Here is a 25737-nt window from a genome sequence, read left to right as displayed (position 1 = left end):
GTATAATGGAAGGAAATTGCCGAACTGAAGTGACGCCAACTCTCCATTGTGCCTCAACGTGAAACAGATTCCAACTCTGAGCTCAAGTCTCCATTTTAATTTGACAAATTTTAATGCTGCCTGTTCATCTCATCAAGGGCTCTAAGGAAATTGTGACAGAAATGTAACAAAGTCTGCTTTTTGTTTCCCCAGGTCTATCAAGAGACGAATGGCTTCCAGTTCGGCTCCTCTCATGTCTTTCTTTGGCTTGGCTTCGCGGACGAAGATTTATGGAGGGGGTAAAAAGTCCACGTCAGCTGCAGGCTCGTTTGTGGCTGACCAGTCCGATGCGGGACAGGCAGACACGATTGCAGCGGTTGCAAGGGAAAATTGGTTGGTTGGGGTTGGGTGTTGGGTTTTTCCTCCTTTGCCTTTTGTCAGTGAGGTGGGCTCTGCGGTCTTCTTCAAAGGAGGCTGCTGCCCGCCAAACTGTGAGGCGCCAAGATGCACGGTTTGAGGCGTTATCAGCCCACTGGCGGTGGTCAATGTGGCAGGCACCAAGAGATTTCTTTAGGCAGTCCTTGTACCTTTTCTTTGGTGCACCTCTGTCACGGTGGCCAGTGGAGAGCTCGCCATATAATACGATCTTGGGAAGGCGATGGTCCTCCATTCTGGAGACGTGACCCATCCAGCGCAGCTGGATCTTCAGCAGCGTGGACTCGATGCTGTCGACCTCTGCCATCTCGAGTACCTCGACGTTAGGGGTGTGAGCGCTCCAATGGATGTTGAGGATGGAGCGGAGACAACGCTGGTGGAAGCGTTCTAGGAGCCGTAGGTGGTGCCGGTAGAGGACCCATGATTCGGAGCCGAACAGGAGTGTGGGTATGACAACGGCTCTGTATACGCTTATCTTTGTGAGGTTTTTCAGTTGGTTGTTTTTCCAGACTCTTTTGTGTAGTCTTCCAAAGGCGCTATTTGCCTTGGCGAGTCTGTTGTCTATCTCATTGTCGATCCTTGCATCTGATGAAATGGTGCAGCCGAGATAGGTAAACTGGTTGACCGTTTTGAGTTTTGTGTGCCCGATGGAGATGTGGGGGGGCTGGTAGTCATGGTGGGGAGCTGGCTGATGGAGGACCTCAGTTTTCTTCAGGCTGACTTCCAGGTAAACTGCCTCAGGATCTTCGTGATGCCACCATCATCACCCTGTACAAAAACAAAGGCGAGAAATCAGACTGCTCAAACTACAGGGGAATCACGTTGCTCTCCATTGCAGGCAAAATCTTCGCTAGGATTCTACTAAATAGAATAATACCTAGTGTCGCTGAGAATATTCTCCCAGAATCACAGTGCGGCTTTCGCGCAAACAGAGGAACCACTGACATGGTCTTTGCCCTCAGACAGCTCCAAGAAAAGTGCAGAGAACAAAACAAAGGACTCTACATCACCTTTGTTGACCTCACCAAAGCCTTCGACACCGTGAGCAGGAAAGGGCTTTGGCAAATACTAGAGCGCATCGGATGTCCCCCAAAGTTCCTCAACATGATTATCCAACTGCACGAAAACCAACAAGGTCGGGTCAGATACAGCAATGAGCTCTCTGAACCCTTCTCCATTAACAATGGCGTGAAGCAAGGCTGTGTTCTCGCACCAACCCTCTTTTCAATCTTCTTCAGCATGATGCTGAACCAAGCCATGAAAGACCCCAACAATGAAGACGCTGTTTACATCCGGTACCGCACGGATGGCAGTCTCTTCAATCTGAGGCGCCTGCAAGCTCACACCAAGACACAAGAGAAACTTGTCCGTGAACTACTCTTTGCAGATGATGCCGCTTTAGTTGCCCATTCAGAGCCAGCTCTTCAGCGCTTGACGTCCTGCTTTGCGGAAACTGCCAAAATGTTTGGCCTGGAAGTCAGCCTGAACTGAGAAAAAAAAAAAAAAAAATGTCCTCTCATGTACTGCACAGGAATAAATTAAAAAATTGAACCCTGAAATAAAAACAGAAAATGTTGGAATGCTCAGTATGTCAGGTAGCATTGGTAAAAAGAGAAAGAAAATAAAACAGTTCAGGTTAAATACCTTGGTCAGATCTGGGAAAAAGGGATAAAATATAGTTTTAAATTGTTGAGAGGCTGACAGAGGGAACTAACTTGTTTTCTCCCTTTTCCAGTTTTGATAAAAGATCTCCAAACATTAAATCTGTTTATCTCTCCATTGACATGGCCTGATGATTTCCAGCAGTTTGTTTTTATTTCTAAATCTTCATTTCTAACCTTGAAGAGATGTGAAGCCATCTCTCAGATTTTCTATTCCTGTAAACTTTTGTATTCAGTAGACAACCTGTGCAATGGGATGATAATGTACTCCATATAAAACAACATAAAAACAAGCCTTCAGCATTAATTTTTGTTCATTTACATTCATCCCATTTCCTCACACCAGGTCTGTATCCTCCTGCAGGTGCCTACCCTTTTATCTGGGATTCCAAGTACCAGCAACCTCCATAAACAGGAGGTTGCTCATCAAAGATAAAATTTGGCGCCAAACATGACCTGGCATGACCCTCGCTCAACTTCCAAGCATCCTGTCGCATTCTGCATTGCTTATCTGTGGTATCATTACTTTCTAAGTACTCTACCCATCAAGTATGACCCTCACTCAACTTGTTGGAATATCCCGTGTTATTCTGCTACTTTATAAGCACCTCTGAATTGTCGTCTACTGATGATCGTCAAACATTGCAGTGCTTTCAATCTGCCTGGTGGCGGCTCAATATGGGATTGATGTCTGTCGTTGCTACCCATAATCCCTCAAGCAGCTGAAATCACTGTACCAGTGCCAGTGCAGGGGAACCAAGAAGGGAGTTGTTTCCCTAGTACTGGTACAGCAGTGGGGGGAGGGGGTTGATGGGAGAGAGAGATTCAGCAGTGTGACCCGGGTTGGCGGGGGGAGAGATGGCAGCGTGACTTGGGAGGGCGGGCGAGGGTGGGAGAGAGACAGCAACACGACTTGGGTGGGCAAGGGGGAGATGGCAGCGTGACACGGGCAGGCGATGGGGGAGAAACAGCAGTGCAACTTGGCCGGGCGAGACTCAGCGCGACTCAAGCAAGCTTTTAAAATTATTCCGAAATCCGGAAGATTCCGAACAACAGTGCCGACGATCCCGAATAAAAGATTAGGCACCTGTATGTCTTGTCTCTTCAAGTGCTTTTCTAAACTTAATGATTGTATCTGATTCCACCACCTCTTCTGACTATGAATTCCACCTATTAATAAAGTTCTGTGTAACAAAAAACTTTCCTCTCAAATCTCTCTTACAATTTTTAACTCTCACCTTAAATATATCCCCTTTGTTTTTAATACTCCTAGCAGATGAAAGAAAATAAACCAAGCCTCTTAATACCTCTATCAGGTCCTCATCTCTCAGCCTATTTTGATCCAGGAAAACAGACTAAGCCTATACAATCTCCCCACAACTGAGGTCCTCCAATCCAACAACATTCTGATGAATCTTCTTGGCACTCTTTCCAACACAACCACATCTGTCCAAAGGTGTGGCAACTGGAACTTAGTACAATAATTATAATCCAAGTTTTGTAAGTTGCAACATAATGTCTCAATTTTCATATTCTATATGCCAACCTCTGAAAGCAAGCATGCCACATGCCTACTTCATCACTTACCTACTCATGTTGCCACTTTCAGGGAACTATGGGTGCATGCCAAGATTCCTCTCAGCATTAACATTCCTCAATGCCTTGCCGCTTAGTTTAGATGTGCTACCTCTATTTAATTAATAAAATGCACCACCTTGATAGATTTTTTTGTGTGTAATAAAACCACCAGAAAACAAGAACAATAAATGATTTTTTACAGCATAAGTCCATCCCATTATGTCCTTTTATCAATTGATCTCAGAAATATCATGGCAAGCAGCCTTCTTGAACCAAATGAGTCACAGAAATAAAATAGTGAAAATGCATAACAGCCGCATTCATGCACCAAATTATGAAAAAAGAACAGTTTTGAGGCAATGCATGGCCCTACTCTGTTTCAACAAAAGTTCATCCAGTGAAGAATCAAAGCACAGATTTAAACAATTAGAGAAATGTCTTTTTGAATGGATAGACAAAATAACAAGTGATAATAGAAAAATTTGGGTGAAATATCTGAAATAAGGCCAATAAATACAATTCAAGATGAAAATCACAGAGCACTTAATATCAATGAGAGAATAAAGCTGAGAGAGAGAGAGAGAGAGTGAGAGAGAGAGAGTGTGTTTTATATATACACTTATATATATATATAATTTAAGAAAAAACAGTAAAAGATGAATAATTAAATTCAAGTATGTTCCCCATACATTTCCCAATAATGGAAATACAATATGGTATATCCTCATTGCAATATAAAGTTCTGTCAACAGCATGGTAAAATGTTTTATTACAAATATTGGGAAAGGTCCTGGTATTTGAAATTCAGAAACTACAAATACACCATGATTTGTACCAGAAACTGTTTTTGTGAAACAATGCCTTGAACATAACATCAATCTTCATCCTAAAACAAATTTAAAAAATACTGACTGACATCAAACTGCAAAATTGAAACAGCCTATGAGCTATTTACTATAAATGTGCAAAGAGAGAGTATTTTCAATAAATACAAACTACAAACATAAAAAGAGATAAATGTAGTTTAATAAATACAACATCATATTTTCCTTTAAAGGTTTATGAATCTGTGCAGCAGACATATCGATTTCAAGGTACTTTCTGTTTACTATTTTTAAAGGAATGCAGACTAATAAAATTCTTCTCTTTCTACTTCTTAAACTGTCTAATAACTTGTGATATTGACAGGTTTGATTAAAGGCATTTAAAAGTAATTACCTACCTCTGGCAGTCATTTTCCAACATCCTGCCTTTTCCTTATCTCTCCAAATTGTTTTGTGCTCAAATGTGTTTGCCTCTGGCAGATCTCTTTACAGTTTTATAAAAAAAGTGATTGATGATTTGAACTTTTTCTCTGATATTTGACAGCTGCTCATTTGCAGTTTGTGGTTATACAAAGGACTGGGATTATGTTGTGTTAATAGACTGCTCCCATGCGGTCTGGATACCTACCAAAAGCTGCGACTTTGATTATCATGGCTTGAACATTAGACAATATCATTTCTCCCAGCAAATCTTCCTGGTTTCGACGCCAGAGGTAAGCCAAAGGCTGGAGATTAAGTCGCTTGCACCTGTGAAAGAGGAAAAAAAGGCCTTCCAACTGGATATATTTCAAAAATACTCACATAACTTTAGGCACATCTTTTAACACAGATCATTTCCACTTTCAAAAATGATCCTGTTGGCGCAGAGTAAACAGAAACTAAAGTAATTTAACTGGTATTAAAAAGCCATGATTATAGATTAAACAATTTTTGAACAAACACATATTTGTTATAATGTTAAAATGTATTAATCTTTGTCATTTTGGGGAAGCAAGCATTTGAGGAAATTGTGCAATTGAAATGAACCAAAGATTGCAAGGGAATGTTTAGAGACTGGCTTCTCTCATAATTTAGCACAAGATACATTCTTTATAAATAAAAAAAGAAAATGCAGAATGAAAATTACTCTGACTCCAACTCCTACAGCTCGTTACAAATACGACAAAAAATAAGAACTAACTAAAAGCTGCATTTTGAGACACAAAGTGTGGAATGATGGGTAACACAGGGGTGGTAGCCCTCCTTTAAAGCAAATTAAATTAATTATGATTCATGCTACTTCCTCCCTCACCCCATAATTGACTTAAATTGCCAAACTTACAAAAGCATTAAAATTGCACATCTCATGATCACTTCACTGCCCCAGCATGCCCGGACTAAAAGGTAACTTTTACTCAATTATTTCTGTGGTTTATCATTCTAATTCTACCAGCAGCACAGCTGAAAACTTTTATGTTCAATGAAAGGAGCCAACTGTATGTTTCCAATGAGCTATTTGGATAGAGAAATCTGTTTACAATGAATAAAGATCTAATGGCGTAAAATCTGTGCAGTCTATGGCACATGAAGTTGTTGATTGATTGTTGCAGCAGTTATTCCTGGAGTGCACTGAAACGTCCCTTTATGAGTACGTACAATAAAAGATTAATTGTGTGAATCTGTTAAATGTTCACGTTCACAGAAGTCTGTGTGTCCTTGTACACAGAAACATAGAGAGAAGGCAAATAGAACATAGACTTTTATTGCAAGTGGTATGGACTACAAGATTAAGGGAATTTGGCAACAACTGTCTTGGGCTTTAATGAAAACAAACCTGAATTTTCGTCTCCTTATTTAAAGAATGGCATACTTGTCTTGGAGGCTGTATAGTGAAGGATCAGGAGATTGATTCCTGGAATGAAGAGATTTCCTGACGAGAAAAGAATGGGCCCATACTCTCTGGTATTCTGGAGAACAATAGTTTGTTTCGTCATTAAATATATTCAAGGTTGAGATGCATTGTAAGCAAATCAAAGGTTACAAGGATCAAGCAAAAAAATGAAGTTGATGCCAAAGCAGTTGTGATTTTAACGAGTAGCTCCAAGGTATGTGGCTCAAACCTGCTCCAACTTTTTAAAGAAATGATGGGAATATACAGAATATACACAGTGAAAGTGAAAATTTTGCAGCCATCATTAAACAGTATAAATGCAATCTTCAAATAACTGACATGTCATTTGAGGTGAATAAATGTTGAAAAATGTGTTAGCCATGCTGTGCAATTTGGACCTGCAAATAATCATGGTGGAATTGGACACGTCTCACATTTTCTTCCTGTGTAAACCCCATGGCCACTCTTAAAGCAGTTGTAACTCTCCCAGTGTTCTGGAGGGCTAGTTGCCATGGATGTCCAATGAGATGGAGTCATTTGAACTACGGAAATGATGTAAATTGAGACTGCCCTGATGGCCTTGTGATTCCTCATGCTGTCTGAAGGCCTTACACATTCAGGAAGAAACAGTTTATGTACATCAAAATATTTGAAGGGTTTTTTTTATATATATTATATTTAAAAATACATTTAAGTCAATTAAAACTGAAATTAATTTTTATAAATTAACTCAAAAGAAATGAATCACTTAGCTTTCTAATGGAGATCAATGATATCCACACTTATACAACTGGTGTGAAACTGGGCTCAGATACTAATTGAATCCAGCCCTCAACTCAGGTTGATGAGGAACCATGCCCAGACCCTCTGTTGAGTCCAAGGGCTTGGCAGAGGGAGGTCGGGACATTCAGATCACTCTGTACTTGCACACTACAGAGAAAGACCACAGAAATTCACTGACTCAACAGTGGCAGTCAACTAGCATTTCTCTATGGAATCACCAGTTTGCCATCAGTGCAAAACAGATCACTCACCCAACAATAGTGGGAAAGATCACACTTCAAAAGATCTGGTTTCACGAACATGGAGATGGAGCAGCTCAAGAACATAAGGACAGTCCGTCTCTTACGCCTTCTTAGTCACTCTTTATGATTACAGATAATTCAATCTTCTTGACCTCTAGCCATATTTTAGACTACAGTGTATTTTAATTGGTGTCAATCTCCAAAATGAACATATTCAATTAATGTGCTGCACATCTCTCTGGGGTAATTTATTTTTCAACCTTCTGAAAAAAAGAATTTGTCCTCCTGCTTATTTGCTTCCCTTTACTAGAAACCCCTATTAAGGGTATCCACCCTATCATGTTCTCTCAGAATCTTGTATGTCTCAATAAGATTGCCTCTCATAGGTTCAACATGCTCAATCGTTCTTCACATTGTTTCATCCTAGAATTCAACTTAGCAGATAACATTTTTAAATACAGAAAGAAATATGCAAGTATCCAAGTTAATATGCACATTGAAGACTGAATCAATGAGTACTATGATCTGAATGGATGGTGAAAAAAGAATTCTGGGTGTCTTTGTGTACAAAATGCAAACATTCGGCCTATAGGTACTGTACCTCAAAGTAATTTGGGAAGCACTTACTTAACTGACTTTTGTTGCAAGGGGACTAGAATGCAAGAATCTGGATCTGTTGCAATTGTACGTGTCTTTGATGAGACCACATCTGCAATGCTTTGCCCAGTTACGACCTCCATCTCCAAGGAAGAATAAAGCTCACTTGGAGATGCCCACTCGACTAATTTTTTGGAATGAGGTGTTACTCCCAAGAGCAAAGATTGAGTAATATTGTGTTAAACACACAAGAAGAATGAGAAGTGACCTCATTGAAACATATGATTTTAAGAGGAACTAACAGGTTGTATATTGAAAGGCTGTTTCTTCTGGTCTTTCATTCTGGTCCCAAGCAGCCATTCAAGAATGAGATATTGTGGAGGTTCTTCACTCACAAGAATTGCCAATCTTTGGAATGTTCCACTCTGCAGTTAAGCAGGGAGATTGCAGATTGCTTCAGGACTAATAGGGTCATCATAGTTAGTGATTTCATCTTCCTTTGCATTGACTGAAACTCACACAATGCAAAAGGCTTCTACACGTACAATTTATTACATCCATCCAAGAAAGGCTTTTTTCTCTGGAGCGCATAAGATTGAGAGGGGACTTGATAGAGGTGTTTAAGATTTTAAAAGGGACAGACAGAGTAAATGTGGATAGGCTTTTTCAATTAAGAAAGGGGGAGATTCAAACTAGAGGACATGGTTTAAGATTGAAGGGGGAAAATTATAAGGGGAACATGAGGGGAAATTTCTTTACACAGAGGGTGGTGGGGATGTGGAATGAGCTTCCGGCAGACGTGGTCGAGGCGGGATCATTGGTTACATTTAAGGAAAGACTGGATCGTTACATGGATAGGAGGGGACTAGAGGGGTATGGACCGGGTGCTGGTCAGTGGGACTAGGAGGGTGGGGATCTGCTACGGCATGGACTAGTAGGGCCGAACTGGCCTGTTCTGTGCTGTAAGTGGTTATATGGTTATAACAGTATGCAGATACACCTACTAGAGAAGGCACAGCACTGGACCTCCCCTTGGAAAATGAGGGAGGAACAAGTGACTGATGTATCAGTAGGATCTGTAATTAGCTCCATTAATTAACATAGTTATTGAAAAAGAAGGTCCACACAGGTTAAATCCTAAATTAGGGCAAAACTAATTTTGATGGCATTAGACAGGAACTTGCAATGGTTGATTATGAGATGCAGTTTGCAGCTAAAGGGATGTCTGGCAAGTGGAAAGCTTTTAAAAGAGAGGCAGGAAGAGTTCAAGGGTAGTATGTTGTGTAGAACGAGGGCAAGGTTGGCAGGATTAGGAAACCTCACCTTGGATGAGGAGAGATATTGGGGCTCTGGTCAAAAAAGGAGGCGTTTGTCAGATATAGGGCAGTTGGGAGTGAGTATACATTGGATATAAGAGTTACACTTGAGTGAAATCAGGAGGACAAAGTGAGGATATGCAATAACTCTCACTGTTAAATTAAAAGAGAATGAAAAGTGTTTCTACAAATATATTAAGGGCAAATAAATGAGAGCATAAGGTCCCTTAAAAATCAATATGGCTGTATGTATGTGGAGACTCAGGAGATGGGGGGAGGTCCAAAATGATTACTCCTTGTCTGTATTTATTGTGAGGATGTGGCGACCCACTTACCAGCCAGCGAACCAGCTCCCAAAATGGCAAACATGTTGTGGAAAACATGGGAAATTGACCTGCATCCAATACAGGTTTTTATCTGGGCTGATGATGTCACTTCCTGTGCATGTGACAGAAGCAGTGACATATATAAGCCCAGAATGTAAGCCTGGAGGTGTCAGTCTTGCGCTAAACTCAAAAGTGTGTACATTTGACTTCGACATCAACTCGACGATGTGGATGCTGGTGTTTATAGTAACTCAGTATAGAATACTTCGCTACATTGGTGACCCTGATGGTCCAAATGATATTTAGACCACAACATGGAAAATTTTTCTTTGAGGCATGCCATGGCTCTGAAACTGTCAATGTTTTGGACTTCACAATCACATGATAATGTCTGATTTCACATGGTTCTACCTCATAGTAAGTGTCCTGGATCAAGAGACAACATGCTGATGTTTATTGCAGCAGCCTACAGAGGAGGGCAAGTCTATGGCACTCAAGAGTCTGCTCATCCTTACTTTTGGCCTCTCATGATGTGAGCAAGTAGCCCGCTTACTTCACTCGGATGGCTTGGGAGATAGGACCCCTTCCACGTTCATGAATGAAATGCAGAAGGACATCAGCCCTGCCTCATGTTCGAGAATGCTTCTTGGAGCAGTTGCCAGAAAATATCCACATGCTGCTGGCCGATGAGGATTTCAGTGACTCACGGAGAGCTGTGGCCCATGCTGACATTCTATGGCGGACTAAGCAAGAAAGCATGACATCCGTAGGATAGGTTGCCAGATCCTACTTATAGCAGCAGAGCCTTGCAACTCCAACATTAGCTTAGCAGCAGGGTCAATCAAATCCGTTGTCAGACCGCCAGTTGACCAGGAGGCAATGGGATGAAGATAGTACCCATTGGTGTTTCTACCATCAACGATAGGGCGCAGAAGCTCGCCGCTGCCAACCTCACTGTGTGTTTCAGGAGAACGCCGGGGCCAGCTAAAGGCTGAGGTGGCTGGCCATTGAGATAGCCTTTTATATGTCTGGGACAGACATTCTGGCCGGCGTTTCTCGGTGGATACGGGGGCTGAGATCAGCGTGCTTTTCCCCTTCAGGGCGTGACACATGTAACAGAAAACTGGGGCCATCACAGAAACCGCAAACTGCAGTACTATCCAGACACTTGGCACACATAGGATTCCGCTTCAATTCAGCGATACTAAGTTCACGTGGATGTTCACATTGGCCATGGTCGCACAACCACGACTGGAAGCTGATTTTCTCAGAGCAAGTGGACTGCTGGTTGATTTAGAGGAATGAAGGCTTGTTCATACTGTTTCGAGTCCAGAGGACCCCAAAACCCAGCAGCAATAGATATGCACCATGACTAAGGGTTACTTAAAAAAAAGTTGCTTTTAATTATCTTTGAACATGAAAACAGAATCAAACTTTAACTTATCTCTATTGACTTCCTTAACCTACTTAATCCCCCTCTAATTCTAAACGCATGTGTGTGTAATGTGTATATAAGTTTAGAAAAGTTCTTTGGTTCACAATCCAATCTCACTGGTTCCAGGCAATTCTTGTACTGTGCACAGAAGTTAGCATTAATAAAGTTCACCAGGCTTTGGTGCTTAACAGGTTAAATGTTTACCATTCAGGAGGGTTCTTTTCAGAGAGAGAGTTTTCTCGTTCCAGGACATCCACAACTGATTCCCTTTTGTTTTAAATCAGCCACTCCAGTCTTGTTGATGAAACTTACCCCCTTCAGGCTTCTCCAGATGATAACCTCTTTCTTTCAGGTCACCACAGAGTTCCTTTCTGTTTCTCCTATTCAAAGGGAAACACCAGAGAGCCAGTCCTCTCCTTTGACCAGGCTGTCTTCCAAAGCTTGTCCGTCTGGAACCGAAGTCTGGGTCTCTCCTCTCTCTTACTCTGAGAGCAAAGCTGATCTGCTTCTGCCTGCAAAGATCACATGCTTTTGTTTTTCAAACAAAGCTGTTGTATGTTGCTACATTGTTGCCTTTTGCAAATAGCAGTCCATCAGTCTCCGAGCATACAAAACTCCCGCAAAAAAAGCTGTGTTTTAAAGTGTTTGTGTGTGACCTGCTCTAACAAATCTCCCAATTTATCTCCCAAACACCTCTATATACTCTGTCACAATACCAACACTTTCCAGATCTTCGCCCAAGGTGAGGCCAAGCTGGCAGCCCTGCATTTAGACTCGGTTACTCTTTCGAAGAATGAATTCGCCAGGTTGTTGGCAGAATTCCCCACAATAATTACACCGCAATTCACCTTGGAGATGCTGGAAACATGGGGTGCAGCACCACACACCAACCGAAGGGCATCGCTATGCCCAAGCTTGCGGGCTCCCTCCAGATAAACTTTGTCTGGCCAAAGAGGAGTTTGAAAGGATGGACAACATGGGTATTGTACAGCGGTCCGATAGCTCCTGATCCTCCCCGCTCCACATGGTACCCAAGGCCTTAGGCAGATGGAGACCCTGTGGTGATTACCGCAGGTTGAACAAGGTTACCGCATCGGATCACCAACTGGTATCCCATTTACAGGACTTCACATCCAACCTGCAGGGAGCCAGTACCTTTTTCAAGGTGGACCTGGTCCGGGAGTCCACCCTGATGACATTCAAAAAATGGCAGACTTTCCAATATTTAATGGACAGAGTGGGACGCAATCTTGACTTTACCTTCATATACCTAGATGACATACTTTTTGCTAGCCATAGTCATCAGGAACATTTGTCCCACCTGCGCAGGATTTTCACTCGTTTGAATGAGTTTGGGCTGACTTTCAACCCAGCCAAGTGTCAATTTGGGTTAGCGACCATCAACTTTCTGGGCCACAGAATTGACAAACACAGAGCAAAGCCACTACTGGCAAAGGTTGAGGTGATCTGGGCATTCGCTATTCCCAGCATAGTTAAAGGCCTCCAGGAGTTCATTGGAATGGTGAACTTTTATCACCGGTTTCTACCATCAGCAGCTTGCATCATGTGTCCATTTTTCACCTGGTGTCAGGCAAGACAAAGGATGTCACTTGGGACGAAGAATCAGCAGTGGTATTTGAGAAAGCCAAGGAAGCTCTGGCTACTGCTGCATTGGTGGTCCACCCAAGAACAGATTTCCCGACAGCCCTGACAGTGGATGAGTCCAGTACGGCAGTAGGAGGGGTGCTTGAACAATACATCAATGGCCACTGGAAACCATTGGCTTTCATTAGCAAGTACCAAAGACCACCAGAACTCAAGTACACTGCTTTTGATCGAGAACTGTTGGCACTGTACCCAGCTATTGGCCATTTCAGGTACTTTCTAGAAGGCAGGCACTTCACAGTTTTTACGGGCCACAGGCCGCTTACATTCACCTTCACTAACGTATAAGATCCATGGTCAGCTCATCAACAGAGAGATTTCTCACATATTTCTCAGTTCACGATGGCCATCGAACCCATCTCAGGAAAGGCCACAGTAGTGGCAGATGCAGTGACTTGCCCATTCATACAATTCATGTAGACCTTAGCCCAAGGGGTGGTCTATATTGCACTTGTGAAATAAATTCCGTCTTATGGAACAGGAGACTCAAACCTGCAGCTGGAATAAATTCCAGAAGGCCCAGGGAGCTTAAACTCCTGTGACAGATTTACAGGTTGTCCTCACCCAATTGTTTTGGTGGCCCAGAGGTGGTTTTTTGATGCAGTACATGGGTTGGCACATCAATTAATCAGGCATGGCCTTCAAAAACAGGTCAGCAATTTGGTGAAGACATGCACTCATTGCTAGACATCCAAAATCCAGCAACACACGAAAGCCCCACTACAATCTTTTGAACCAACATATCATAGAAACATAGAAGATAGGAGCAGGAGTAGGTCATTCGGCCCTTCAAGCCTGCTCCGCCATTCAATGAGATCATGGCTGATTTTAAAGTTCAGTACCCCGTCCCCGCCTTCTCTCCGTAACCCCTAATTCCCTTATACTGAAGAAATATATCTAATTCCCTCTTAAATATATTCAATGAACCTGCCTCTACTGCTCTCTGTGGCAATGAATTCCACAGATTCACCACCCTCTGGGTAAAGAAATTCCTCCTCATCTTGGTTCTAAATGGTTTGCCTATTATCCTTAAACCATGGCCCCGGGTTCTGGACTCCCCCACCATTGGAAACATCCCTTCCGCATCCATTCTGTCCAGTCCTGCCAGAATTTTATATGTCTCTATGAGATCCCCTCTCAATCTTCTAAACTCCAGTGAGTACAATACCAAGTTGCGCAATCTTTCTCATAAGTTATTCCTGCCATTCCAGGTATCAGCCTGGTGAATCGCCTCTGCACTCCCTCCATTGCAAGAACATCCTTCCTTAGATAAGGTGACCAAAACTGCAAACAATACTCCAGGTGTGGTCTCACCAAGGCTCTGTACAGCTGCAGTAAGGTATCCTTATTCCTATACTCAAACCCTCTTGATATGAAGGCCAACATACCATTTAAACGCCTGCTGTACCTGCATGTTCGCCTTCAGTGACTGGTGCAGAAGAACCCCTAGGTTTCTCTGCACTTCCCCATCTCCCAATCTATTGCCATTCAAGTAGTAATCTGCCCTCCGGTTTGTATTACCGAAGTAGATAACCTCACATTTATTCACGTTGTAGTGCATTTGCCATGTATCTGCCCAGTCCCCCACTTTATCCAAATCACACTGGAGCTTCCTGACCCCCTCTTCAGTGCCCACAACCCCTCCTAGCTTAGTGTCATCTGCAAATTTGGAGGCATTACATCCAATCCCCTCATCCAGATCATTAATGTAAATTGTGAACAGCTGGGGTCCAGTACAGATCCCTGTGGCACCCCACTGGTCATCGCCTGCCACTCAGAAAATGAGCTGTTTATCCCAACTCTCTGTCTTCTATCTCCCAGCCAGTTCTTAATCCACATCAATACCTTGCCCCCAATCCCATGAGCCTTGATTTTGCATGCCAGTCGTTTATGTGGGACCTTATCGAAGGCCTTTTGGAAATCCAAGTACACCACATCCACTGGCTCTCCCCCATCTATTTTATCTGTCACCATCTCAAAGAATTCCAATAGATTTCTCAAGCACGATTTATCTTTTGTAAATCCATGTTGACTCTGTCCGATCCCTTCTCCTCTAGTCATATGCTCCACTATTACATCCTTAATAATGGATTCCATCATTTTGCCCACTACTGATATTAACTTAACGAACCTAACTTAACCCCCTTCTAATACTAAGCGCACATGTATGTAATGTGTGTGTAAATTTAAGAAAAGTTCTTTGGTTCACAGTTCAATCTCACTTCTTATTCTTCCAAGTTCTCTGGTTGCAGGGAATTCTTATACTGTGCACAGAATTTAACATGTATAAAGTTCACCAGGCTTTGGTGCTTGAAAGGTAAATGTTTACCGCTCAGGAAGGTTCTTTGTAGGTTTGTAGAGAGAGATGTGTTGTTCCAGGATTTTCACAACTGAGGTACCACCATTAGTCACCTCAATGTCTTGCTGATGAAACTTGCCCCATCAGGGTTCTCCAGGTGATAACCTCTTTCTTTCAGGCTACCAGAGAGTTCCTTAATGTTCCTCTTATTCCAAGAGAAAAATCGGACAGATAGCACTTCCAGGCATCCGCCACTCTGGAGCTTCTGTTTCAGTTCCAATAAGCTTCTCCTGCTTGTTTCAGCTGTGACTTTCTCTCTCCATCTCTGATTCCAATTCCCAGCCACATGTCCTCTCTCTCACTTGCAAAACTCCCTCCTTCTCCAGCAAACAATAGGAGTTAGTCTTTGGCTGCATTGACAGACATACTTTGCATTTTAATACTGTTGTTTCAATGTCTCTGTCTATGGTGGGCCACCAGACATGTATCCGGGCCAGTGCCTTCATTCGTACCATTCCTGGATGGTTGTGGTGCAGTTCTGATAACATAGTAGTTTGCCATTTGGCTGGAATAATTGAACAGGTACCCCATAGTAAACATCCTTCTTTGACTGATAGTTTATGGTGGCATGTGTAATAAGGTTTTAGATACTCTGGGATGACTTCAGATTCAGGCCACTCATTAAGGGTTTCATTTCTGATCATCTGGGCTGTAATGGGCAGTTGTTGAAGTTGATCTTGGTTGATGGATGCTGCCTCTGTTGTCCATTTAATAATTTCTTCTTGCTGTTCTGTCTCGGGTAACAGTATACGTGATAAGGCACCTGCATGGCTGTTGAGTATTCCTGGTTTATGTTTTATATCATAGTTATATGCCGCTAGTAACATGGCCCATCTTTGAATTCTGCCACAACTAATACTGGTATACCTTTGTGTGGCCCCAGGATTAAACTAAGAGGCTTGTCTGTGATCAGGGTGAATTTTCTTCCATAAAGATATTGATGGAATTTTTTTTTTAAACACCAAAACTTATTACCAATCCTTCCTTTTCTAGTTGGGTCTAATTGTGTTCGCTCGTGGTTAATGTTTGCGAAGCATTCGCTACTGGTTGCTCACATTTTTCTGTGATTTGGGATAGTACCACTCCTAGTCCCACAGGTGAAAGATCCACAGCTAATGTAACTTCTTTACTTGGGTCATAGTGGATCAGCACCTTATTTGCTGATGTTAGTATTTATTTTAGTTGATGGACTGTGTTTTTGGTGTCTGTGTTCCAATACCATGTTTGATCTTTCTTGAGTAATTGGTTCAGCGGGCTGCATAGTGTAGACATATTAGGGATATGTTTTCGGTCGTGATTAACAAGCCCTAGGAAGGACTGTAATTTCAATTTGTTGGTTGGGTATGGGGCTTTGCAAACAGCTTCTGTTCCTGCGGGCTTCATTTGCACCCCCTCGTTGTCAATTGTTACTGATGAGCGCATGAAGACGCATTTGTCCTTTCATGATCCTATGTTGTAGTCTGATCAAAAACCTTTTCAAGGTTTTGTAAGTGTTCACTGTCATTTCGGCCCGTGATGATGACATCATCCAGGTAACACCCAACTGAGAGTCATTTGTCCATTGTTGCTTGAAAAATGCCAGTTGTTGCTGATATTCCATAAGGCCCGTGTGTAGGTGAATAGTCCCAGATGGGGATAGATTGTCACATATTCCCTCGATTTTTTTTTTGTCCAATTCTATCTGTTGATATGCTTGTGACAAATGTAGTTTTGCGAATGTTTGCCCTCCGTTTAGTGCTTGGAACAATTCTTCTGCCTTGGGCATGGGGTGTTTGGATATTTGGAGTGATGGATTGATGGTGACTTTGTAATCACTGCAAATCTGAATCTCACAGATTGCTTTACGTACAATAGGCGCTGTATTGTATTGGTTCTAAAATGTCTTCATGTTTTAGTCTGTTTAATTCAGCCTCAATTTTTCCTTTCACAGCAAATGGGACTGTTCTGCATTATCTTTTAATTGCAGTTTGGCTTGAACACCTTTGATTTTCCCCAATTCTTGTTGGAAAACCATTGAGGATTTGATCGAGTTCTGGCTGGGAGGTGTCCGTGTGGTTTACATTTAGCATTGAGCTTATTTCCAGCCAGTCTAGGGGAATGTGTTGTCGACAGTTTCTTCCAAAAGGTGTTGGTCCCAGAGTATCTACCATATAGAGAGAGAGCGTTTTTGGTTGCTGTTGTTTGTATTGTACTTGAACTGTACATTTTCCAAATACTTTGATTCTATCTCCTGTAACAGATCTTAAAATTATTTCAATTGTTTTACTGGGAGGCCTAGTAGCAATGGTTCTTTTGCATGTAACGGAATTAGGGACACCTCTGTCCCTGTATCTAACTCCATCTTCAGGGGGTGTCCGTTTATTTTTATATAAAGATTGCTGTGTTTCCTCCGTTTATTCCTCGGATGTGTAATATCTTAGGAGCTGAAATTTCAGGAGCTTGAGCAGTCATTGGGCTGTTATCATCATCGTTGCCTGGTTGCCTTCTCTCTCTGCAATTGTTTTGACTTTAGCTGCCTGCTTATTTGCAGGCCACCTGCACTTTAGAAGCAGACATTTAGTTTTGCAATGGTTGCTTCTACAATTTTTGAAGAAACAGTTTTCTGTTCGGTGATAGTATTTCCCACATTAGAAGCCATGTTGGCGGGAAGACCTCTCGACCAGTAGGTCTGGTTGACGCACATCAAATTTTTATGTCCTTTCAGAGCTGCAGGCAGCCCTGTATGGAATCTTCATCCATTGCTAATAATTTTCGCCTTGTTTGGTGATTTGATAGGTCCATCACTAATCTGTCTTGCAGTGCTAAATTTAGAAACTGCTCAAAATGACAGTGCTTCACCAGTTTGTGCAATGATGCCAGGTATTCACTTACTATTTCTCCTGGTCCTTGTCTCCTTTTATAGAATCATTGCCTTTCTGCCATAACTGGTGGTTTGGGGCTTAAATGGTTCCTTAGAACTGTGAATGTCTTTGTCCCTGGATGCTCTGGGGACAGCAAGGTCTTAAAGATGTCAAATGTTTTGCTGCACATTATTACTGAGGAAGAGGGAACATTTGCAGTTTACTGGACCTTCCACAATATTGTGGGCTATGCAGTAGTGGTTAAACCGTTCTATGCAGTTATCCCAACTTCCTTCAACTTGGTTGAATTCCCTGAATTTTCCCTCTGCCATCTTGTCACTCTTTCGCTTTGATCTTTTGGTGGAAATTTGTTGGGGTTTTTAGGTAGTCGTTGTTCTACCTTTCTTCTGTTGTTTTCCTTCTCACGGTTGGTGCATGGAGTATGTGTAGGGTTCGTCTTATTCCTTGTTGCCACTGTTGAGTATGCACTCACACAATTAAGACATGGAGACGTGATGCTTTCTCATCCTTTACTTCTATTAAACTAACATGGCTACTGACACACAGGATTATATTTATATATCACACACACACACACACACACGTACACACACATACATATGTATATGGAAGGGTGACATCATGATTTGAGTGTCATGATGTCCAGCAGAGGGTGGGCTTATACCCAACTAGTAACACATCAAGGTAGATAAAAACATCAGTTTTTGATTGTGTATCCAAGGGCAGAGAAGAAATTGCAGAAGACCTAGCAGAGATATTTGTATCATTGTTAGCCATGGCTCAGGTACCAGAAGACTAATGTTGTGCCTTTATTTAACAAAGATTGCAAGAAAAAGTCTGGGAATGATAGACTGATGAGCCTAATATCAGTGGTGGGTGAGTTACTGTAGGGGATTTTGAGAGACTGGATGTACTTGCATTTGGAAAAACAAGGACTGATCAAGGATAGCCTGCACATGTGTGATAAATCATCTGTTTTTTGGAAGAGAAGATTGATAAGGGCAGGACAGATGAAAATTGTCCACACAACTTTAGCAAGGCCTTTGACATGGTTCTGCATAGTTGGCTGGTCTGGGATGTTAGATTACATTGGATTTTAGGCCTGCTCGTCAACTGGGATGTTAGATTACATTGGATTTTAGGCCTGCTCGTCAACTGGGATGTTAGATTACATTGGATTTTAGGCCTGCTCGTCAACTGGGATGTTAGATTACATTGGATTTTAGGCCTGCTCGTCAACTGGTATACAGATTTGGCTTGTCAGTCGGAAACACAGGGTGGGTGTGAGAAGTTGTTTTTTTTTTAAACCTAGGCCTGTGACTGTGGTGTGCCTCAGGGATCAGCATTGGGTCCAAAATTGTTCGTCATTTATATTAATGATCTGGATGAGAATGTTGGTGACAAGTTTGCTGATGGCACTATCATTTTTGGTAAAGTAGACAGTGAAGAAGATTATTTAAGATTACAGTGGGTTCTTGACTTCGATCACCTGAGGTGTTGCATTTTGATAAGACAAATCAGGACAGGATATACACGTAATAGTAGCATCCTGTTGAGTGTTGTAAAACTGAGAGATCTAGGGTACAGATACAAGGTTCTCTCAAAGTGGCAACACAGGTAGACAGGGTCATGAAGAACGCATTTGGAACACTTGCCTTCAATGGTCAGGGATCTGAGTACAGGAGTTAGTACATGTTGCAGTGTACAAGATATTAGTAAGGACACATTTGGAATACTGTGTGGAATTCTGCTCAGCTTGCTCTTGGTAGGATGGGCCAAACCCACAATGATTCTAGTTTCAGACGTCCGTTACCTTGGGGAAAAGACAATTGTCCATTCACCCTATCATCTGGATCTCAATGCAACCTTGCAATCTAAATGAAAAATTGCATGCCATCAAAGGCCACAGAAAAGAAATGGAGCTGGACTTCCTCTTCTAATGTAAGTAAGCTATGGAGTAGCTTTGTCTTCCTGTATGATCGCTGAGAAATATCAGGGTTTATAAACATTTCCCTGGAAAAGGCTGTGCAATGTACTGACAATGTGTTTATTATCAACAGTTCACACAGAGATACTTTTTTTGATAAAACTGTAAATCAGATTAACAACCTCATGATATTATGTGTGAATAATTAGATGGGTTCTGACTGGGTCATGAAGTGGTTGAGTTGAGACTGGCAATTTGACCATAGGCTCAGAATGTTGTGTACTTCTGCACATTGAATCAGAATATATCGAGCTTACTTTAAAATGGAAGGAAGAATGCCAACAGGATTCTATAGTCACAGCCTTTTCCTCAGGGTAAGAGAGTGTAAGGCATTGGTGTAAGGTGAACTAACTTCTTGTTTTATGATATTTAGTAACACAGTCAAACTTACCAATGAATGGTTTCAGCAAAACAAAAAGTTGCACGCAAACACAGATGTAAAACCCAGAAGTCTGCAGACTGCATGATTGAAGTAAAAGCACAATGCTGGAGAATCATACCTTGATGAAGAGCTCCAGCATGAAACATTGGTTACGTATCTTTATCTTCACTGTTTGACCTGCTGAGTTTTCTAGCATTGTGTTTTTACGACTTCACAGATTCCCCCTACTGCTATGTTTAGTCGATTAATTGAGACAGAGTTCAACTTGCTTCTAGTTTGAACTATTGTAAATTTATCATTTTCATATTTCTATATAGTTCTATTCCAAATAAAAGTAATTAACAAATGAAACAGCTAGCTGGGTGGCACAGATAGGGTAGCAGAATGCTATTAGAGTGCCAGCAACCCATGTTTGAAATCAGCATTCTCAGTATGGAGTTTGTAAGTTCTCCCCATGTTCATGTGGGTTTCCTCCCACCCTTCAAAACATATGGGGGTTGTAGGTTAATTGGGATATTTGGGTGGCACGGGCTCCTGGGCTGGAAGGGACTCGAACTGCGCTGTAGATCTAATTTTAAAACACTCAAATAGATTAAATTTAAATTAATAAATGAAAAGATGGGCTGAAATTAAAGTTAATATTGTAATAAAGAATGAAAAATTTTGTCAACTAGAAACAGAACAGAAATCTACAGCAGAGTAGAGAGAGGCCCTTCAGCTTACAGTGTTGTGCCAACCTAATAGCCGACTCTAACAACTGCCTAGTATTACTTTTAATAAAATTAAAAGCTTCCATTTTTCTCAGTTCGATGTGCCTATCCAATAGTCTCTTATAAGGTCCTATTGCACTTGAACCCATCACTGTTGCTGGCACCATATTCCATGCACCCATCACTCTCTGTATGAAAAAAAACTTACCTCTTTGATCCCCCCATTTCTTACTAATAAGCACTTTAAACCTTTGCCCTCTCATATTAGCCATTTCAGCCACTGGCTATCCACACAATCAATGCCTCTCATCTCATATACACCTCTATCAGGTAACCCCTCCCTCCATTGCTCCAAGGATGTTCACTCAATCTATCCTCATAAGATATGCTGTGCAATCCAGGCAACATCCTTCTAAATCTCCTCTGCACCCTCTCTATTAGGATCAGCACCCTTCCTGAGGTAAGGTAATGAGAACTGAACACAATATTCCAAGTAGGATCTCACAGTGGAACACCACTGGCGACAAACCTCCATGTAGAATATGAACCATCTATAACCACCCTCTGCCTTCTGTGGGCAAGCTAAATAAATAAATTCAATCTAATTTCACCTCCGCCCCCACTAGCTAACAACCCCTCAAATACTGTTTTGCAAGTTAAAAGGGTGCTTACACATTTTCTACTCTGACTCGTTGGTAGTCAGAAAGAATGGCACCAACTGAAACGCCTTCCACTTCTTCCTTTTCCTACAATAAAAGAAAGAAAATCACCATTAGCACGTTTTGGTTCTAAAAAATGTTCCTGTCATGCAGCCTGAAATGACTACAGCGGAACAGATAATTCAACATCAATTTTAAAATGCCCAGTGATTTCAAGTAGATCTATTTCTGGTTTGACTATGTCTCCAGGGCCATAGAACAGTGCATTATATAAAACCTTTCTATTCAGAACATATTGTTTCCATCTTTCAGGGCTGTTTCTCAAAAATGTTAGAGGCAGCTTAAATGATTGTCCAGACAACAAACTGTTTAGTCAGGATTGCCTGAGGATACTTGAATTTTACAATCATTTGATCATCTGCACACTTTACCAAAATAACTTCAAATGTTTTTCATGAGATTTTCTTGATGGCAAACAAATTGCCAAAAAGAGAACCAACATTTTCTCAGCCTGACATACTTTTTTAATTGTGTTAGAAACCTACAAAAGAAAACTAGAAAATTAAAATCCTAAATTGATAACTGTATAATATTTTTCCAAATACTTTGGAGATTCATATGTCCATTTAAAAGTATATTCCCATCATACCAAATGGAAATTAATTTGGAAATAAATCAAATTGTGAACCAATGTGCAGATGAACAATGACCTCATTCTGGATTTATCATCTTAATTCTTTGGGTAGAGATGTGAGCAGTGAAACCATATATTCCCTCAGAAAGATCAATCCAAATTAAAATAACTTTAAGCTGCACAAAATCAGTACAAGAATGAAAACATAAGCTGCATTGTTTCAAATATGGCATAACCACACCACACCTGTTAGACAATTTAACATTCACCTTATTCATTCAATCTTTGGGATTTCTTCTGTTTGTATCTTGTGAAAAATATTTGTTTGAAGAGAGTAAATGGAGGAAAGAAATAAACAAATATTTCTGACAAAGCCAGTGAACATGTCTCAAGTGTCACATCTACAAATGTTTCACAAATCCCAGACAATGCTCAAAGCAGTAACACTCATATCTAACATTAATTTGGTCGACGACATATCCACAATCTTAGCATTGCTGCAAGTTTCGCAAGAGCATTCATAAAATAGGAGTTTGCCATGTTGTTTCCATTGTTTATTCCACCATTCAAAATTGCCACTGATTCTTGCCTCAGAATATTTTGGACCCCATCACCATGTGATACCTCCTTTGATACATGTTGAACTGACTGAAATACTGAACAACCACAACACTCTGCATAAAGGAATTTTCTTGCCTGAGACTTTGTTCCTGAGTTCTCAACTGCCAACTCAAGGAAACAACTTCTTGTTGACAGCTTTGAATCTGGCACACCCCAATGAGATCACCACTCATTCTTCCAAACTCCTGTTAATATTGGTCAATCATACTCACTCTATCTACCTAAAACAATCCCTAATCCAAAGAATAAATTGAGGCAATTTACACTGAGGCAGTATTTACCTCTTTAGTTACAGATGCAAATGATACCCAGTATATCTTTCTTTGGCTTGGCTTCGCGGACGAAGATTTATGGATGGGTAATGTCCACGTCAGCTGCAGGCTCGTTTGTGGCTGACAAGTCCGATGCGGGACAGGCAGACACGGTTGCAGCAGTTGCAATGGAAAATTGGTTGGTTGGGGTTGGGTGTTGGGTTTTTCCTCCTTTGCCTTTTGTCAGTGAGGTGGGCTCTGCGGTCTTCTTCAAAGGAGGTTGCTGCCCGCCAAACTGTGAGGCGCCAAGATGCACGGTTTGAGGCAATATCAGCCCACTGGCGGTGGTCAATGTGGCAGGCACCAAGAGATTTCTTTAGGCAGTCCTTGTACCTCTTCTTTGGTGCACCTCTGTCACGGTGGCCAGTGGAGAGCTCGCCATATAACACGATCTTGGGAAGGCGATGGTCCTCCATTCTGGAGACGTGACCCACCCAGCGCAGCTGGATCTTCAGCAGCGTGGACTCGATGCTGTCGGCCTCTGCCGAGTACTTCGATGTTAGGGATGAAGGCGCTCCAATGAATGTTGAGAATGGAGCGGAGACAACGCTGGTGGAAGCGTTCTAGGAGCCGTAGGTGATGCCGGTAGAAGACCCATGATTCGGAGCCGAACAGGAGTGTGGATATGACAACGGCTCTGTATACGCTTATCTTTGTGAGGATTTTCAGTTGGTTGTTTTTCCAGTCTCTTTTGTGTAGTCTTTGAAAGGCGCTTTTGCCTTGGCGAGTCTGTTGTCTATCTCGTTGTCGATCCTTGCATCTGATGAAATGGTGCAGCCAAGATAGGTAAACTGGTTGACCGTTTTGAGTTTTGTGTGCCCGATGGAGATGTGGGGGGGCTGGTAGTCATGGTGGGGAGCTGGCTGATGGAGGACCTCAGTTTTCTTCAGGCTGACTTCCAGGCCAAACATTTTGGCAGTTTCCGCAAAACAGGACGTCAAGCGCTGAAGAGCAGGCTCTGAATGGGCAACTAAAGCGGCATCATCTGCAAAGAGTAGTTCACGGACAAGTTTCTCTTGTGTCTTGGTGTGAGCTTGCAGGCGCCTCAGATTGAAGAGACTGCCATCCGTGCGGTACCGGATGTAAACAGCGTCTTCATTGTTGGGGTCTTTCATGGCTTGGTTCAGCATCATGCTGAAGAAGATTGAAAAGAGGGTTGGTGCGAGAACACAGCCTTGCTTCACGCCATTGTTAATGGAGAAGGATTCAGAGATCTCATTGCTGTATCTGACCCGACCTTGTTGGTTTTCGTGCAGTTGGATAACCATGTTGTCCAACTGCACGAAAACCAATCCAGTATATATCAGTGAGGTAAAGGAAAAGAAAATGCATATTTTTCTAAAACTTGCAACAGTTAATTTTCAGTGCCAATGAACTGTTGGGCAGGCATGAAAACTAATGACACTATATATAGTTACACTGCTGTTGTGTTCCTGGAAATTATTGCCATTTTCCTGGGACGCAGTTTATGTAAAAAGATCAGAATTGGAATAAGGAGTTATTCCCATTGCGATATTTTACCTCCTCGACCCCTAATAAATTTCCTGGAATGTCTGCAGTCTAAAGTTAAATGCAGAAATTCCGTGAACAACAAGCTAATGAATAACACATATCGATGGCGCATGATTCACATCACACTCGATTTCACCGCAGTAGCACTATCCATCCCATGTACATCAGACATTGAGGTCGATGTCGCCACAACACTGTTGCAAGTCCCACTTCCTTAATTACTGCACTTCTGGTATTCTGTCTAAGCGCGCAGAGAGATGCAGACATTTGGAATTTTGGTTGTTCCTGTGTGAACAGCCACTCCCAGAAGTTAGGGAGACACTTCAGACTGGAAAATACTCATGTAAGTGCTATGCAAAAAAAACCATAAATGCGTGCATGGTGGCCATCAAAACATTCTCTGGTATCCATTGTTGCCTTACATTCCATTTCTTAGGATCATGCTTTCAGCTGTGCATTTATAACAAAAGAGTGCTACAGCATATTTCATTGACCTTCCTCCCTTATTTTGAAGATAACTGTGCACGTAAAAGCTTATGGTCAAATATGACTTTCATCAACTTTGGAAAGTTGCAGAATTACTGGCTCAATATAAATGAGATTCAGCACAAAAGGCAATATGGATTACTTATAGTCTTGATCAATGCATTTCTATGTCAGTGAACCTTAATCCACACTTGGTTTGAATTTGACGTCTGTTTTCAAAGTCCTTTATTCCACAAACTCAGCTGGATGGTGGTCAACTGTAAAATAAGAATGGATGAGGACTTACTGTCCTTCCCCCACCTCAAAAAAAAATCTGGAGGCAATCACAATTGCCCAAAATAGCCTAAAATTCAGTGACGCAGTCTCAGGCAACTGGAAAGAAACTTGAGGAGAATTATAGGCAACCTCAAAGAAACTTGAGGAGAATTATAGGAAAGGCAGACAACCTAGAGCTTGGATTACAAATATGACATTGTGGCCATTGGTGAAACTTGGTTGCAGGAG

At 41.8% G+C, this 25737-nt stretch overlaps 1 protein-coding gene across 13 annotated transcripts in view; it reads right to left on the bottom strand.

Annotated features, from left to right (window-relative positions):
• dph6 (diphthamine biosynthesis 6) overlaps positions 1–25737 on the bottom strand; it is a 307319-nt gene that overhangs the window by 197144 nt on the left and 84438 nt on the right. For all 13 annotated transcript variants that reach the window (XR_011351225.1, XM_069916657.1, XM_069916656.1 and 10 more), the window contains 2 exons: positions 21683–21756; positions 5106–5224 (listed from right to left, as the gene is read on the bottom strand). Coding sequence is in view for 12 of the 13 variants with exons in the window: in XM_069916657.1 (XP_069772758.1) it covers positions 5106–5224; positions 21683–21756 (193 nt within the window). In the remaining variant the exon portion in view is untranslated. The remainder of the gene's footprint in view (positions 1–5105; positions 5225–21682; positions 21757–25737) is intronic.

The sequence above is a fragment of the Narcine bancroftii genome, chromosome 2, assembly GCF_036971445.1.
Source record: "Narcine bancroftii isolate sNarBan1 chromosome 2, sNarBan1.hap1, whole genome shotgun sequence".
NCBI lineage: Eukaryota > Metazoa > Chordata > Chondrichthyes > Torpediniformes > Narcinidae > Narcine > Narcine bancroftii.
The sequence above is the reverse complement of the archived record's forward strand: the minus strand, read 5'-3'. Positions and strand labels throughout refer to the sequence as shown.